Here is a 13,388-nt window from a genome sequence, read left to right on the forward strand (position 1 = left end):
CCACAGAAGTGTATGTGCGAACTGTGCAGTGGAAGTGTTCATCTCATCAGAATGGAGCTCATCGAACCATGTTGTTTGGGAATGTGGGCCAAGAAGTGTTTTTGTTGGGCTGCACACTCTAATGATTGCACCATTGGATGCTGTTCTTTCGTTCAGTGATGCTAGTGTTGCATTTGCCAACATTTTTGAAATCAGGATTGAAGCCTGGCTGCAACACAGTCAATCAGCTGAAAGAAGTTGACCACAATTGATGGTACTTTGTGGACAGAGCTGCATGACAGCTTGGAAGAAAAGTGAAGCAATGACTTCAGCAATGATTACCAAGCTGGTTGCTACTAAAGAAATGCCTTGAATGGTGTTTTTGGCGTTTTCGTACTTCAAACTTAGTTGTCTCAAAACAAACTGATCCACAACTCGTCTCGCGCTTCTGCAACACCCACGGACACAATGCCTGACGAAGAGACCACTCCCCGCGCGCACCCCAGCCCCCACGGACCTTTCCCGCATTGAGCGACTTGTTCATGATATGGGCGAACACATTAATGGCCGTCTTAACAGCCTTGACTAACGCCTTCAAGCCCTCAAGGGCAGCATGCGCATTATTAAAGCATGCAAAAAGCCCAAGATCCGTCAGTTGGCCCCGGAATCAGAAGACACATGCTCGACCATCCCATCTGATCAAGAGGAGTACGACGGCACGCTAGATACCCAACGACAACCCACCACCTCCGTCCAAGCTATAGCTCGACTATGATCCCACGGAAATCTCCAGCTCTCACCATCTGGCAATGGAACTGTTGTTCCTACCGCAACAAACGCCCCTCCTTGTTAGCATATGCACAATGACATTCCTCAGATATTATAGCCCTGCAAGAAGTGGACGCGGTGCCAATCATCCTTCAGGGTTACAAATCTCACCAGACTGAACCCACGTCCCGCACCGCCAACCTCATTCGTACTGCGCACGCGGTACAGACCCATTCCTTACCGATGGACCTTGACTGCACAGTTGTGGAACTTTTACCTCCGAAGAAAACGCAACCCAGCTTATACATACTAAATATCTACAACACCCCACGACAACCCCTTCATGGCATCCAAGCCCTACTACAAACACTACGGCAATGGACCCGTGGCCACCGACTTATTCTCCTTGGTGATTTTAATTCCCCCCACACGGCGTGGGGATACCACTATGACACTCCTAAGGGGCAACGTCTTTTTCATGCCCTGCAACAACAGCATTTTCACCTGTGCAATATACCAGGTCTCCCTACCCGTATTGGCACAAGTGTTACCAGGGACACTACTCCGGACCTCACGCTCACCTACAACGTTTTGCATGCCGTATGATCCCGCCACGACGAAACCCTGGGCAGCGACCATCACGTCATTTAACTCACGATATCGCACTACCGCCCCAAAGCACCCTCAATCGGCACGGCCCGCATCACCAATTAGAAAGAGTTCGTAAACAAACACCGGCTGAGAAAATTGATTGCATCGACACATGGACAACTAAATTACTGGACCTGTGTCGGCAACACACTACCACTGTCAACCTAACGCAAGAAACTCCTGCTGCAGACTCTCACCTCCTCCACATATGGGAAGCGCAACCGCACTAACCATAAGCTTAGGCTCCGCATTGCAAAGCTGACGGAAGAGGCAGAGAACTACGCTTGCCATTTCAGCCGGCAGAACTGGGCAGAATTCTGTGTGAGACTTCAAGGTACCTTGGGCACCCGCCGTACCTGGCACCTCCTCCGCTCCCTTATGGGCAAGACGGAAACAAAGGCTACCACACACCATCACATCAAGCACCTCGTCCACTACTACCCCAGTACGGAAGACCAGCTGTTACGGAAGACCAGCTGTTGAGTATTCTCCAGCAGTCCCTTCAGGAAGACCCGACACAACCCTCAGCCCGCTACCCACCCTACAAGGGGCCCCCTAATCCCTCTCTCGATGCCCAGTTCACTCTGCAGGAGCTGGAAGCTGCAATCCTAAAGCTCACACGCAACACCACCCCAGGCAACGACCAACTTCCCAACAAGCTTCTGCGGAACCTTGATCACGCGGAAATTGACCATCTCTTAGATTACTATAACCACTTTTGGGCTGCTGGCACCCTCCCCCAGCAGTGACGGCATGCGGACATTACGCTGATCTCTAAACCAAACAAACCCATTACCACCGCAAACCTTCATCCCATCTCCCTCACGTCCTGTGCTGGCAAGCTTTTAGAACACATAGTGCTTAACCGCCTCACTCCTTACATCGAGGACAACGGTTACCTCCACACTACCATGTTTGGATTCCGCCCGCACCTTTCTACTCAGGACATCCTCTTACAAATCAAAGCGGACATCGTCGATCACCTCACCACCTCGAGCAAGAAGTCTGTCCTTGCCCTTGACATTAAAGGTGCATTCGACAACATCACACACGAGGCCATCCTCAAGGGACTAGCAACCACAAACTGCGGTCCGCAAATGCACGCCTATTTTACTGCATTTCTCCAAAACCGCACGGCCACCGTTCGCCTCTGGCATCTCCGATCCACGAGTTTCACTCTCCGCTCCAGGGGGACACCACAAAGATCAGTGGTGTCTCCGCTACTATTCAACCTAGCGATGCGAGAGTTGCCACCGTTACTTAGCGCAATCCCCACGGTCAATCATGCTCTGTATGCTGATGACCTCACACTGGATTGCACGGGGCTACACCGGCCAGCAGCAGGGTTCGCTCCAAACTGCTATTGATGTAATTCAGGAGTACCTGCAGGAGAGGGGCCTCAAATGCGGCCCAGAAAAATCTGCGGTCATCGCACTGTGTGCTAGCACGTACAAGAAACCCACTGACCCGTTCGCAGATCCTGACCTCTTCATCGACAACCACCCAGTACCCAATGTCGCCTCACTAAGAATACTCGAGACTAAACATCTCTAAGAACGGTAGCGGCTCTAGCACCATCCTCCAACTCCAGCGGACGCTCACCCAACTCACTCAACTCGTCCGCCGTGTTGCCCACCGTCGGTTCGGCCTTCAAGAACACGATGCGGTTCGCATCATTCAGGCATTACTGACCGCCTTATGTACGGGACCCCATACCTGGCCATCAAACCTGCGGAGTGAGACAAGCTCAACGTGATCATTCTCCAGGCTTATAAGACCGCGCTCGCCCTTCCGCCCACTACATCCATCTACAAGTTGCTCCAATTAGGAATCCACAACACCTGGGGAAAACTTCTTGAAGCGTACACGCTGTCACAGCAACGACGCCTTCTCCTTACATATACGGGGTGCTGCACTCTTCAACGCTTGGGTTATACCACTCCCCCACCCGACGACTGCCCGGATGGCATACTGCCTGATATCCGGAATCGAACCACAGTGGCTCCTATCCCCAGAAATGTGCATCCGGAATTCAACATCACCCGCCGAGCCACTCGTGCGGCCGCGTTGCACCGGCTCCATCACTCGGTACATGGACGCTGCCCACTACTCCACCCAGCGAGTTTACACCGTTGCCGTTGTTGACCACCGCTTTCAACAGCTTTTGGCAGCCACTATTCCCACCACCACTGCCACAACGGCCGTAGAAGCAGCCATTACTTTAGCAGCCACTACAGCCAAAGACTGCGTCACCGTACTTAGCGATTCGCAAGAAGCATGCCGCCGATATCTTCGGGGCCGCATTACTCCCACAGCTCTCCGCATCCTTCAGGCTGATTGATTGATTGATTGTAGTGTTTAACGCGCTGTAGTGGAGGGCTCCTGATTAATTTTGACCACCTGGGGATCTTTAACGTGTGCCGAAATCTCGTACACACGGGCGGTTTTCTTTTCGCCTCCATCAGAAAAGCGGCCGCCGCGGCCGGGAATCGAACCCACGACCTCATGCTCAGCAGCGCAACGCCTTAGCCACAGAGCCACCGCGGCGGGTCATCCTTCAGGCTGACTCCGAACTACCCGACATCCAACTCATGTGGGCACCCGGCCATGCTGACCTCCCCGGAAATGATGCGGCCCACGCCGCTGCCTGCGACTATGCACGCCGGGCCGTCTCCGAGCGGCAGCCTCCTTGCCCAGATACCCCTCTCACCCCCCTGATCTCCTCACCCACTACCGCCGCCGCAGATATCCTCCCTGTCACCCTCGCCTGAGTCGTCGCGAAGCCACTACCCTCCGAAGGCTACAAACTAACTCCTACCCCCACCGTACCCTCCTCCACAAAATGTACCCTACCCAATACTACACGACCTGTGCCTACTGCCCGTCCCCTGGCACCCTATAGCACCTGGTACGGGATTGCCAGCAATCACCGTCTTTATCTCCAATCCCCAACCCTACTTACGAGCAGTGGGTGGACCGGCTGACCAGCTTGGACCTTGCGGCGTAAAATGAGGTTGTTGCTAGAGCCCGGGCAGCCAGCCAGGACCAGGGCATCCCGGACTAAGGACGCCCCCCACAGGGCTGGTGTCCCTGCCATCTAGCACCAAATTTGCTCGTTTTCATTAAACGTTTATTTCTCTCTCTCTCAAAACCATGTTTATTATTACATAGGTACCACTATTTCCCATGTCTAACCACTAGAATTGAAAATATGCACTTGACAGTTATGCACTTGACAGTTTTGCTGATATAAATTTTGAAATGTGCAAATGTAGCCAAAATTTGCAGTTGGGAACAATTTCTTCAAAATACTAATTTCTCAGATTTTAATCAATTTATTACAGTTGAAAGAGCACTAAATTGGGTAGTAATTAATACTGTATGCAGTTTTTAGATGCCTTCCTTAGTTACAGAAAACGGTTCCTCAACATGGCAAAAAATGCATGGGAAATATAGGGCTTACCCTTTGCCCATAAATTGGTTCATGGTGTAATGTATTTTTACCCAGCATACTTAAAATGGGTGCTATAGACAGGAAAATTCTTTGCTTGATGGCCTTCAAGTCCAAGGATTTTATTTTGCCATTTCTATACATTTCAAGGACCAACGATAAAAGCTGCATAGTACCAGCTTGCCAAGCCGGCAGCCCTTTTCCGATGTTGAGCAGCAGACGGCAATATGTATGTTGTACAGTTACTGCAGCAATTAGCATAATCAAGTATGCATTATTGATGGCTGTAAACGGAGAGCTCACTTTTATTTTGGAAAAATGTGATATGGCAACAGGATGTGTGTGTGAGCTGCCACTCAATTTTTCATCCGATAAGTGAGCCAACCACTGAGATAATCAGGCGTTGTAGTGGACAGTGCTGCTGAGACGCAGCCTTCATTGCTTGTACAGGCAAGGCACCAGAAACAGCCAGAGGACGGTGGCAGGACGCATTTTGAGGGGCAGTCAGCTGTTGTGTGCAGAGGAGTTGTGTTGTGGGATGTTGTTTGTGCGTAATTTTGAGCACTTTCTGGGCTTTGGAGCAGGCACTTCTGTACCCAGGGCTACAAGGTGTGCAGAGAGATTGTGTGCGGGGATAACGAGAAAGCCCGGATGCCGCAAACCTCCGCAGTGCCTAGCCATTTTGTCCCAGAGGCAGGGAGGGTCGTGAGGGCCAAGGGTGCATGCTGTCACTGGGCCCCCTGGATTGTGCCCAAACAGGGATTCCAGGCTGGTGCCCGCCATTTGAATTGTCTCATTTGTACTGCTCTGTTCATTTTCAGGGTACGTTAGGTATGTTCACGACAGCAAGTACAAGAATTCCTCATCGGGTAATTGTCTTTTTCCCTCTCCTTTTGCCTCCACTAACTCTTTCGTGACCGCGGGAAAATTGACCGATTTGTAGGGGTCCAGGAAAGCATCTTTTTCTGCTAACAAAAATTGGTTAGGCACTAATTATAGGAACACAAAGTGTAATTATTTAACAGCCTTTCTAATAACACCAGTTCTTTAGATGTTTTCATACATCATAGTTGCGGAAAAAAAAATCAAAATCAAACTTTTTGTCAAGTTGTCGAAGAAAATGATAAAAAAGGAGTTGTGTATAACAAACCAGCAGTAGTACAAAAAAATTAGTTTAAAAAACGCCCTAGAAAAATGCCGACTTCTACGAACAGTTGGTCAGATATATAAAAAAAAAAATGGTAGCACGCGTTGTGCTCGTGCCATGCAGTGAAGCCCAACCTCCATTTCAAAATGTGCGATTTCGGGTGGTTCCCTGGAAGAAATCTGGCAGTTTGACATTATCAGGGGCACCAATTTGCCCCCACATAACGTAAAAACATCTTGTCAATGACTGACTGCATTTACGGCCAGCACAGTATTTGAGACAAGCACGCAATGCGGAAAACCAATCATGAAGTTGAAAATGAAACTCCGTGGTTGATGCATTTACTTTGGTTGATGCTTGTTGACACGTTCACTGTCAGTTATCTCTTAGGCAAAACATAAAGTTGCGCTTTATTATCATCTTCTGACTTGCTATTGTAGCCTTGCTTGCAGGAATGAGGTGCGTTGTGCTAGAATCGTGCACTGCAAACTTTGGCCAAGTAGCTCTAGCGTAATAAACACGATCAGCACTACGAGCCTCCTCCATTGCAGCGCCGCCTAACATTTTTGAAATGAAACAGTACAAAATTTATTAGAGACTCCGTCCGAATAGACAGTTCAACTAAAGCAACACTAGACACCCGGATATAACCTCGCATGGAAACGAAACTGGCAGGCGAACAGCTGGCAGTGTGTGAGGCCGGTTTGAAGCACTCTCCTCGTCGGAACAGATATCTGGTGACTGGGTGTTATCTTTTGACTTGCATTGGAAGTTCTTATCGCAGAAATCGGGTTAGGGTTAGGTGAAATCAGCAGCCGCATGCTTTTTTCGAGGACCAGTCGCAGATGCTCAAGGTGCCATGGCAGGTAGGCTTGAAGTTGGGTAACTGTGTAGTAGCGCCAAATAGGTATGAATTTCGCGATGCAGGAACGAAACCGAAACTGTTGCAAATGTTCGCGAATGGTCCTGTGGCAAGTAGAACTACAACACGACCTAGAACAACATGCGCAAAGGCAATAATACTGCCTAGAGTTATAAAGTAGCTTTGCAAGCTGGCACTGCTTGACATTTTCAGCCAATTTCAGGAATTGTTACTGCCAGAGTGCAAACCTGACGATTGAAAATCGTTTGCTGGTTCACAATTCGTGCCCTGATAACAAAAACCAAACGCTGATGCAGAGTAATTATGAGTGGCACGCATTCTGCCCTTGGTAGCAGTGACGCACAATGACCACGGCCCTTTTCCACACCCAGGTGATGCAAACACATGTCAAAAATCAAGTTTTTGTTGCAGAAATGAAAACAAAACTGATTTTGGCAGGGCCTTTGCTGAGCTAACTCCAAATAGGTTTACTTGTTCTAGCAACGCCTGGAACACTATGAAAAGGGGCTCCCAAGGTATCGTTCAAATTGAATGAATTTGAATAGGCATGGTCACGAAAGAGTTAAGGGTAGTTTGCCAGTGCATGTGTCGGCACGTGCGATGACGCCTGTTTTGAAGCCCCACTGTTGAGGTTTGAGGCTAAAATTCAGTAACTGTTGGTCACCCAAGGCGGCTGGTCACTCTTTCCCTGAATGCATGTGTTTTGCTGTCCTCTCCTATGGGTTCAACCACTGGCTAGATCATTGGGTCCGTGGTGCTCACCTGGACTGCTGTTTGGTGTGAACAGGATCAAGCAAGTCTCCTGCTTACAAGGACCGCTTTAGCAAGAACAGTTCCCTGGGAGGCGGCGGTGGTGGCGGCGGTGGCGGCGGCAGCGGCAGCAGCAGCAGCGGGGCCAAGGAGCCATCCAAGCCGCGGCCAGTCGACAGCACGGCCCATCGCACCAACCACGAGAGAAGCCAAGTGGAGGTGGGTGTGTGGCGACACTGGGCCTGGCCTGTCACAGTGATGAGGACAGGGCAGGTGGTGTGTGCAGGGAAGAGGAGTCCTCTTGCCCTCATTTGAGGAGACCGGCCATTAGGCTGCCGTAAGGGATCCAACACTGCGATGTCTCCACCTTGATGGGCGAATACATGCTCCTTCAGCTGGAACATGTTGAATCACATCCGTCTGCAAGGACTGACAAGTATTGGCTGCCGATTTTTGAGCAGGAAAGGCTGGCAGCACAACTAAATTCCCTCTCTTGACTGGGCTAGTGGGGGCATTGCTTTGCATTCCACATGGAAATGCAGATGTGGAAAGGGGGTTCACCTTAAAGAAAGGGCTTGGTTGACAATGCAGAGTGTCAATGGCATCAGGCACATTGTTTCATTCTGCAAGCGCTCTGAAGGAGATGCAAGTTGCTTCAGTATGACACCGGAGGTTTTGCGAGCAGTGTGAACGCAAACAAAAACTACAGGGAGTGCATTGCAGCTGAAGAAGCTCAGGCAGCGGCATCCTGTCTCCTTGGGGAGGTGACCGAGACTGGGTCCAGCAGGAAGGGGAGGCGGTGAAAGGCTACTCATTAGCCACAGCGTAAAGTTTGAGAGCTTCAGCAAGGGTAAAATAAAAATGGCACAAAAGGAAAGTGTGCACCAGTCACGACAGTTGTACTTCAGTTGCATATTTACCCAGTGTAAGTGCGGGTGTATAAGCGCGGGTGTAGCACAAGGGCCTGTTTTGTTTCATTACGTGGTCTGGTTTCTTCAACAAGTTCAGGCATTTTCAGTGCATCTTATCATGTTGTGTTTTATTGCCATCTAGCCTTTTTTGTTTCTGCTTCTGAATGTTCTAATTTTTTGTATGCACATCAAACTGTCCGCATTATGTGACTGTGTTTTGTTCATTATAGTTTCACGAAAAGTTCTACAGCTTACCAAAAAGGTCGAGTTCTTTTGATTTGTTGGTTCATGTGGTGAACATGCACACTTGCACGAAGGTTCTCGGTGTTTGTCTCGAGGGCATTTGATAATCACTGTTAAGATGTCTATGCGGCAGAAACTTGACTGCACTGTAGGCATTTTACTTGTTTAAATATTTCTGCGTGTCCAGGATGCTGCTCCTGGTGCTCCTATCGGTTGTTTTCATCCCCCTCTAGCGATATTTCTCAAATGGAAATGCCCATTCTGGCTGCTCCAAAATGACTCTACCCAATCACATCACTGACAGTGCAGCACCCCGTGAACTGGTGCAGCCAAATCGAAGGGGCCCCACTAGGAAGGAGCCTCCTCGCTCCAGCATCCTCTTGTGGGGCCACTGGGAGCAGCATGCGAGTGGCGCATGCGGGGTGAAGACCCTGCCGCCAAGACCTTATGGAAGGAGATACGGGGTCCCCAAGAGTGCACTGAGTGGCTGTGCTGTAGGAGAAAATGGAAATTGCATCTTTGAAAACAGAATAGGCTTCATAACAGGGAGCTTGCAAATGTGTCCGTCACCAGAACAATGCATTGTAACGGTAATGAGTTGGTGGTACTGGGGATTTTGTGCATTTTCATTGGAAAAGCCTGGTGCTGCTTTTGATGGCGCAGTAAAAACTCGCAAAAATGGTGCCAGCACTGCAGCATGTCAGGTGACAAACTGGAAAACCGAACAAAGGACGGCTGATCTCGGTGCCTCCTGGCATAGCTCTCGCTTTGCCTGCGTGCTCTTGCCTTTCTGTTCAAGGCTGCCATGTTCCCAAGAAAACATGGGGGGGGGGTGGCATTTTATTGCTTCATAACTTTAGTGTAATAGCCAGAATATCAAATTAATTTCTCATGCAATTACCAGCAGAGAGAGCCTTCACCGTCTTCACCCACTTTTCTTCAGCAGTTTTTGGACTCTCAGTGTACCTGACTGAATGGTGCATTTTTTTGTTACCCGAACGACGCGTGCGTTTTAATCCGTGCTGCCTGTTGTGCATCATTGTTAGGCCATTGTTGCAGTCCCTTTGTGGTTGCAGTTTAACCCGTGTAATGTATTGTGGCGCAAGTCCCGAGGCCTTGGTTTTCCTGCAAGGAGGGGGACAGGCATCGCACTGGTTTGCAGTGCGCTGCCATGTTTGTGCTGAGTGGTGCGTGCCCCCCCTTCCCCGCAGCCGCAGCCGCAGCCCCCGGCAACAGAGAACAAGGACCGGCGGCAGCAGGTGGGCGACTGGTCCGAGCATGTCAGCTCGTCGGGGAAGAAGTACTATTACAACTGCAAGACCGAGATCTCGCAGTGGGAGAAGCCCAAGGAGTGGGTCGACTGGGAAAAGTGAGTCTGCCGAGGGAGATCATTCTTTCTTGCACCGAGCTTTGAAAAATGGAGCGTCCCATGTGCCAGATTAGAATTTTTTTGCTCTTCCCACAATGTGAACATATTTCAGGAAAATGTGTTGCACTTTCAGGCTAGCAACATCTTCATGCATAACTGTTCAAAAGAATGAATGATGAAGAAATGCGAGTGCCGTTACATGCATGTTTCAGCCATCTGAATTGTTTTTCCTCTGCTTTAGTTTTAACTTGATTGTTTCAGCCCATTAATTGAAGAGTGCCGTGAGAGAGATGTAGTTTCTCATATGGTTTCATATGTGCCATGGATTAAGTTTCCATCCCGTAGAATCTTGCAAAGCAGTACGACAGTGGCCCTTGCAGGTGGAGAAAACTTAGAGAAAATAGTGAAATTACGTTCTGCTAATTTTTGTGGGGCAGTTTGTTTCTCTGAAGGGTCACGAGTACCGAGTTGTAGGGGGACCAATTACGTGCATCGTTGTCCTCCTCCCACGGGAAGTGGTGTGCTTTGCGCGGCCACCAGCTTGTGCAGCAGGCCTTTGGGGAAGTGGGGGGCTGACTGTGGTGCACGGTGCCCAGGCAGCAGCCCGGGGCCGGCAGTGGGGTCGGCAACAGCAACAGCAGCAATAGCAGCTGCAGCAGCAGTGGGAGCATGCAGCGAGGCCTTGCGACCTCCACGCCCACTGACCCGGGGAGTGGGCCCAGGCCAAAGTCGCGCTCGCAGGACCGGCCGCCGACCACTGTGGCTTCACCAGCCCCCACCACGGCTCCCCCCATCACCACTTCCTCCTCCATGTGCAGCCGAGGTGAGCACATCTCTGTCTGGACCGAATGGAAGCAGGGAGGGTGGATTGATCGGTCATTGTGCACCGCCCGTCGAGTGTTTCGTGCCTCGTAGGGGTTGCCTGTTGGGGTTGACCCTAAGGTTACGTCCAGTGAAACTACAGGTTTTCCCGCTCAGTGTAATCCAATTGCCGTACAATTTAATCCAAGTGCCATCTAATTTAATCCAGGTGTTAACCAATTTAATCTAGCTGTCAGAAGGTTGTTCAGGGGTGTGCGCGGGAGAGGAGGCGCCCCCCACTGTGGCGGATGTGTGGACATGGCAAAGGCTGGCCCGCGGAACTAATCCCCCTACCGCGACGAATGCCGGAATGCCGAAGGCCCAGACGGGACCCGGTAAACACGGTAGCTACGTACAGGGGGGATTAAAAGAAATACGAACAACGGAGCATACAGCCTCCGCCGCATGCCACACCGTCTGGCTGCACTGTCAGTAAACTGCGCGCATGCGTAGTTCATTCAGAGCGTTTTGAGAGTGTGGCCTACTGTTAGGGGAAATGCTTGAAAAAGAAGCGACGCCGGTGATTTATTTTAAAGCGTCTTGTTATGCTCTGTCGCCACTGAGCATACTGTTATCTACTCATTTGGGAGCAAAGCGCGCAGCAGGCTGATTGCAGCTAGCATGATGCCCTTCAACGATCATCCTGCTCAGTGGCGACGCAGCGTGAAACGCCGCCTCAAAATAAACGGCCGGCGTCGGTTCTCGATCAAGCATTTCCCGATAATGTAGGCCACGCTCTCAAACGCTCTCGAAGTAGTGCGCATGCGCACAGTTTACTGACTTTGCAGCCAGGCGGTGCAGTATGCGTCGGAGGCTGTGCGCTCCGTTGTTCGCATTTCTTTTAATCCCCCCTGTACACGACGGAACGGACGGACTGCTAAAACTCTCTACTATTAAACGTTGCTATTTTTAACTCATTCACACTGTCTAGGCTACTCATTTGGTTCAGAAGCAAATAAGAATGGGTTCTGAGAAGTCATCCCACCATGTAATGCCATGAGCATTGCATATCGTTGGCTATTCTCATGTAGGTCAAAACAAATGACCAATGGTGGATGTCATTTGCTCTCGTGTAACACAACAACCTAGAAGCACTTTCACAAAGCGGCACCCTGTGAGGCAGCCCTTGTCCCCCCATTTCCGGTGCAGCCGCAGCAGCAGCGAGTGACAAGCATTCCACAGGCAGCAACTCTACGGTGTCCAGCTCCAGCCGGCCATACCAGCAGGCGCGGCAGGATGTCCCCTCCACCCGGCGACCTTCGCAGCCGCGTAACGTGGACCCCCGGAAAGGTGAGGAGGCCGTTCCGCTGGGTGGTGGCGGAGGCTCGAGGGCAGCGGGGGTGCCAGGGGTGGTCCACAGCAGGTGCTCCCAGCGAGGTGCCGGTGCTGACGTGCCCATTGCCCCCCCCACCCCCACAGATGCGCAGGACATGGACATTTCCCCCCCGCCCGGGGGTGGTGGCCGGGCCACCCCCGAGACGAGCCGCGCGATGCTCCTGCCCCCTACCCCAGCCGTGACGCTGGCCCAGCTGCCCAAGATGATGTCGCAGCTGGCCGGCACGCGGGGGCTGCCCAAGCTGGACGACATGTCGCCCCAGGAAGGTTTGCTGCTGGCCCCCTCCTCCACCTCCTCCATCTTCCCCCGTCCACCTCGAGGCCGAGTCAGAGCATTGGAAGGGGGGGGGGACATATCGGGAAGCTGAAAGAACAAACAAAACACAGTTTACATCTTGTGATCACCACCACCAGGGGGATTCTCTTAAAGACCAGGCAAACGTTTTGGTTGAACACTCTGAGCACGTACATAGCCTTCTTAGAAATTTATTCTTAGAATTTCTTCAGGGGTAAAGTTTTTTGGACCTGTCTGCGTATACAGTCTGCGCTCGTTACAACGGACCCCGGTAATCCAGAAAAAAAATGTCAGTCTGTACCCGAAGTATGCAGTATCTTAAAGGGAGGATTATACAGTAAAAGCTCGTTAATGCAAATTTAATGGGGCACCTAACGAGTTCGTATTAACCAAAATTCGAACTAACAAAAGGATTAAAAAATTGGCAAGATTTGCGAACAAGGAAATTAGCAGCACCTCCAAGTGCAACTTTTACTTTTTTATTTAGAAAGGGAATCTGTTGTTATTGTACTGTGCTTTTTTTTCTCTAAAGGCGATTGCCATTGCTCGATCTTCGAGAGCTCTAATTTGCCGAACGTCTTCTTTCCCATCTTCAAACACACCGCAGTGGCTCAGTGGCTAAGGCCATGCGCTGCTGAGCACGAGAATGTGGGTTCGATTCCCAGCAGTGGCAGTTGCTTTTCTGATAGAGACAAAAAGCAAAAATGCCCGTGCGTACAAGATTTCGGCGCACATTAAAGATCCC

At 50.6% G+C, this 13,388-nt stretch overlaps 1 protein-coding gene across 2 annotated transcripts in view; it reads left to right on the top strand.

The window, feature by feature from the left end:
- Wcy (WW domain-containing adapter protein with coiled-coil wacky) overlaps positions 1 to 13,388 on the top strand; it is a 115,655-nt gene that overhangs the window by 47,733 nt on the left and 54,534 nt on the right. For both annotated transcript variants that reach the window (XM_077688209.1, XM_077688208.1), the window contains exons 4-9: positions 5,671 to 5,718; positions 7,667 to 7,848; positions 9,995 to 10,152; positions 10,749 to 10,975; positions 12,163 to 12,303; positions 12,433 to 12,615. In XM_077688209.1, coding sequence (XP_077544335.1) covers positions 5,671 to 5,718; positions 7,667 to 7,848; positions 9,995 to 10,152; positions 10,749 to 10,975; positions 12,163 to 12,303; positions 12,433 to 12,615 — 939 coding nt within the window. The remainder of the gene's footprint in view (positions 1 to 5,670; positions 5,719 to 7,666; positions 7,849 to 9,994; positions 10,153 to 10,748; positions 10,976 to 12,162; positions 12,304 to 12,432; positions 12,616 to 13,388) is intronic.

The sequence above is a fragment of the Haemaphysalis longicornis genome, unplaced genomic scaffold (assembly GCF_048455015.1).
Source record: "Haemaphysalis longicornis isolate Haplotype H1 unplaced genomic scaffold, Haemaphysalis longicornis Haplotype H1 scaffold_1, whole genome shotgun sequence".
Taxonomy (NCBI): Eukaryota; Metazoa; Arthropoda; class Arachnida; order Ixodida; family Ixodidae; genus Haemaphysalis; species Haemaphysalis longicornis.